The 4,974-nt window shown below is 39.0% G+C and overlaps 1 protein-coding gene across 1 annotated transcript; it reads right to left on the minus strand.

Moving 5' to 3' along the window:
• Positions 1-25: 25 nt before the first annotated feature.
• LOC117320182 (death domain-containing protein CRADD-like) lies at positions 26-2,892 on the minus strand (the record flags this gene model as incomplete). The annotated part of the gene is made up of 2 exons (XM_033874844.1): positions 2,017-2,892; positions 26-139 (listed from the first exon to the last, which is right to left on the minus strand). Coding segments are annotated over exons 1-2 (249 nt in total), but the record flags the coding sequence as incomplete, so codon positions are not given.
• Positions 2,893-4,974: the final 2,082 nt, after the last annotated feature.

Below are 4,974 nucleotides of genomic sequence, written 5' to 3' on the forward strand. Positions count from 1 at the left end.
AAGTGTTTCCAGTCAACATGGCTACCAGCCAGGGGTAATCATTTTGAATCACCTCCAAAAACAGGTCAAAGGCATCAGGCCCCCGTTTGGGTAGGAGCTCCAGCAGCTTACATACTTTGTCTCCTTCAGTCTTCTCCGCCTGTCAAATAAATCATGCTGTTAGTAGATTATACCTGATTATACCAAACAAGAAAAATTATGATATCCTCTATTACTTCTGTATAAGGAGAGGAAAATGCAAAGACCAGACTGGGATTCAAACCTGGGCCTATGACTCCTGAGCTACCTGGTTAACGGCGTCCAGCCCAGTCCAGTTCAAACAAATTCCTCCCTCTTGCAACAAAGTCTTCAACTCCAAATACACACACAAGAACCCTATAGGGCACCAAATGTAACAGGAGAGTGGGAAATACAACAGGTAGACCAGGACTTGAACCCTGTGACATCTGAACACTAGGTAGACGCTCCAACCATTTGAACGAAAGCCACCAGTACTAGTGTTTAGCACAGTCAAGTTCTGTTACACTTCAATTCCATCTATGCCATGTGAAAAAGTTTTCAAAATTTCTGAGCAAACAGTTCACTTGCAAACCTTATAGAATCACTGCCACTTTATGCCCAAATTTTTGACACGAAATACAGGTTTTCTTCTAATGTTGAATCTTGATTTATTCCAACTTTTAATCAGTGCAGGAAATAAAAATTCAACATCACTGGTCCAAAAGTGAAAGAATTGGTGGACCAATTAAACTAAATTAATAAGTAGTATCTTAAATTACTCTAAGGAAAAGGTAGAAATTAAAAGAAAATTTGCACCTGTCGTAAGTATATGCATAGCCACCAACATAACTTCAACCCTCAGACCAAATCTATCCTGGCCTTATAGCCATCGAACCTGAGATTTTTCTCCCCCTAGGTGTGAGTTACATATTAATTGTCACATATAATGGCACTTGTAAAGGTATCTTAATAATTGGTAAACAAATAAATCCATCCCCACCCCCCAATCCTATACGTGATTGATAAAAGGGAGATAACTCCTTCATAGAATCATTTATTGTTTAGCTCTTATATAGTGTTTTAAGGTGTTATTGGTTTCAATGTAGTTTTCTGAGGTTATTGTTAAGCAATCCTGCTTCAAACTTCATATGTTATCAATGTTGTTTCAATGGAGTACATATACTGATTGGACACACACACAATTTATAACATCTCGTGTAAACATTCACTTTCCTATGGATTTTTGAACTTAATTATCAGTAAATTTAATATCACCATATATGGAATGCCGGTGCACCAGGGCTGCCTTCAGACTAGACAATATTTTATGGTGTTACCATTCAATGTCATAACGAATTGGCTCCAAATGTAAATCCAGATCTCATTGTAAATCTTATGCCTGATCTCCTTTTAAACGTTATATTGCATGGCTCTGACAACAATACCGATTCCTCAAACAAAAATATTTTTGACTTTGTATTTGAATATATTGTTGATTCAAAAAGGTTCTAATTTCATCTTTAACACACACCCCTCCCCTCCCCTCCCCCCCCCCCCCCCCCTTCCCACACCTTCACTCTCTTTGCTTTACCACTTTCCCTCTATCCTCATCCTTCCTCTCCACCTCATCTTCTTTATGTGTAATGGAATGTATGTGTGCGTGAGAGAGCGTGTGTTATGATTAGTCTTGTACATACTGTATTGTTTTATGTGTTGAGGAGAGCATCTCGTAGCCCTAGGGCTGTTTGTGATCCTCATTAAACAAATAAAGAATTAAAACAATGTCATAAAGACAAATACATATTCCATATGGTCCAAAACATTTATCATAATGTCAAATTACTAAATGATATGGTCTCTAGTATATGTAATATGATTTGTATTTTAAATACGCAAATTGTAGAGGTACGTAGAAACAACTAAAAAATATTAAATAAAAATTCGAAAAAAAATCATCCATTCCCACACATTTATAGATAACTGTTGACCAAAATTAAGACAGATCACATTACTGACCTTGATGAGATCAATCATATTCCTCTCAAATATTTGGGTCTGGTACATGGCCCCCAAAAGGGTGTCTGTCAGGATAATATCGCTGGCCAGCTGGCGGAAGTGTTGCTTCAAGACAGAGCGATGTATAGAATTCATGGTGAACAAGGTTTTCTTTGGACTGTTGTTAGTGTGGATGAATCCCAAGTAGTTATAGGACTCTGTATTAGTGGTTGATATGTTTGGCCATTAAAGAATCAGCTGACCACCTTTGTCTGAGATGGGTGTGGACACCTCAGATATATCCTTAGTCTGTTAGGAGAACTTTCAACATGTCAAAAGTTCATTCATAGATGAAGTCAACCTTCAACATGTCAAAAGTTCATTCATAGATGAAGTGAAATCATCATTTCTGTGGATATCGTTTTTTCTGTGATTTGAAACTATTCAGACACACTTTAAAAAAAATGTAATTTTTCTAACAAAATGACACATGTTCTCCGTTTTCACTTTGGCGGTCCTTTTCTTGGCCTCCTCCGTCACAAAAGATATGTCACAATTTCTATAACATGATTTGTCACCATTGTTAATTGGATTTGTATAAATTCTGCAGAGTCCAGAAAGTCTTCAGTTTCCTTCCTTTCAGTACTGACAGTCAGTGGCAGCATGTTTGCATAAGAATTTTTGTAATCCGACAAGATATTGCATTCTAGCAAATTACATTTCCATGTTAGCTCATCGAATATTAAGATACAGGCATTAATCACTGCAGTGTGTATCAAACCAGGCCAGGCAGTCAGTTATCTTTTATAAATACTACTCCCAGCTTTTTGTGTCAGAGGCAGGAATTCAGTTGTTTTCTTTGAGATTTAAAACATTTTAACGAAGTGGAAAGAAAATGTATCACATTACACGAATCAGCCATCACTTACTAAAACAATATTCTTTATAAATGTCCACACATTCAATGTTTATGTATGATTGGATTGTTTATAATCACACTGATAACATATCACGTACTGTATGAAGTCTGTAGCCTACTTCATTGGTAATTTTCACAAATTAACTAATCCAGGGATTATGTTAATTCTGATCCCAGAACACATTACACCTGAAGACTAGGGGATTAAAATATGCAGTGACCGTGTTATAGCTCCGTAATCCCTATATATGTACACGTAAAATGTAATACATAAAGAAAAGTAAAACAACTTTTGAGCAGAATTATAAATTTTATTATGACACCTTATAGTGTAGTAGGAAGAAGTAATGAAAATACCCAACCCATGCTGGCCTCAAACTTAGGGACCTCTCACTCTCAAGACGTTAGCATACCATCAGGCTAAAGGGAAATTCCCACTTAAGCTATTCTACCACTGGACTAAGGGAAATTCCCACTTGTCTGAGCTAGTAAGGTGATCTATTCTACCACTGGACTAAAGGGAAGTTCCCACTTATCTGAGCTAGTAAGGTGAGCTATTCTACCACTAGACTAAAGGGAAATTCCCACTTGTCTGAGCTAGTAAGGTGAGCTATTCTTCCACTAGACTAAAGGGAAATTCCCACTTATCTTAGCTAGTAAGGTGAGCTATTCTACCACTAGACTAAAGGGAAATTCCCACTTGTCTGAGCTAGTAAGGTGAGCTATTCTACCACTAGACCAAAGGGAAATTCCCACTTATCTGAGATAGTAAGGTGAGCTATTCTACCACTTGACTAAAGGGAAATTCCCACTTGTCTGAGCTAGTAAGGTGATCTATTCTACCACTAGACTAAAGGGAAATTCCCACTTGTCTGAGCTAGTAAGGTGAGCTATTCTACCACTAGACTAAAGGGAAATTCCCACTTGTCTGAGCTAGTAAGGTGAGCTATTCTACCACTAGACTAAAGGGAAATTCCCACTTGTCTGAGCTAGTGAGGTGAGCTATTCTACCACTAGACTAAAGGGAAATTCCTTCTTGTTTGAGATAGTAAGGTGAGCTATTCTACCACTAGACTAAAGGGAAATTCCCACTTATCTGAGATAGTAAGGTGAGCTATTATTCTACCACTAGACTAAAGGGAAATTCCCACTTATCTGAGCTAGTGAGGTGAGCTACTCTATCACTCTTACATTTCTCCTTCCTTTACAAAATCTTTGGCCCAAAGATAACTACAACCCAGATTCTAATAGCTACATGTAAGTCTCTTAACCTCCTATAGCTATCCCTAAAATGTAGTGGACAACAACACCAAGTCTGTAATAGGAATGTGTAATAAAAAATACCATGGCGATGCTAGGCATCGGAACCCCAGCATCGGAACGAGGAACCTCTTGCTCCCAAGGGATGCATTCTACCACTAGACTAAAGGGAAATTCTTGCTATAGCCTGAGCGTAAGTAAGCTGTGCTGTTCTCTCCACTTTTACACTAGCAGTTAGTCACATACAGCTGGCAGCTTAATTGTGTAACAGGAGAAGGAAAATGCAACAGCAGACTGGGACTTGAACCCAGACCTCCGAATTCTAGACAGACTCTCTAGCCATTTGAGCTACCAGGCCTCAGACCTCCAAACTCTAGATAGACTCTCTAACCATTTGAGCTACCAGGCCTCAGACCTCCAAACTCTAGATAGACTCTCTAACCATTTGAGCTACCAGGCCTCAGACCTCCAAACTCTAGATAGACTCTCTAGCCATTTGAGCTACCAGGCCTCAGACCTCCAAACTCTAGATAGACTCTCTAGCCATTTGAGCTACCAGGCCTCAGACCTCCAAACTCTAGATAGACTCTCTAACCATTTGAGCTACCAGGCCTCAGACCTCCAAACTCTAGATAGACTCTCTAACCATTTGAGCTACCATGAGGCCTCAGACCTCCGAATTCTAGGTAGACTCTCTAACCATTTGAGCTACCAGGCCTCAGACCTCCGAATTCTAGACAGACTCTCTAACCATTTGAGTTACCAGGCCTCAGACCTCCAAACTCTAGATAGACTCTCTT

This window comes from Pecten maximus, unplaced genomic scaffold (genome assembly GCF_902652985.1).
Source record: "Pecten maximus unplaced genomic scaffold, xPecMax1.1, whole genome shotgun sequence".
Lineage (NCBI taxonomy): Eukaryota > Metazoa > Mollusca > Bivalvia > Pectinida > Pectinidae > Pecten > Pecten maximus.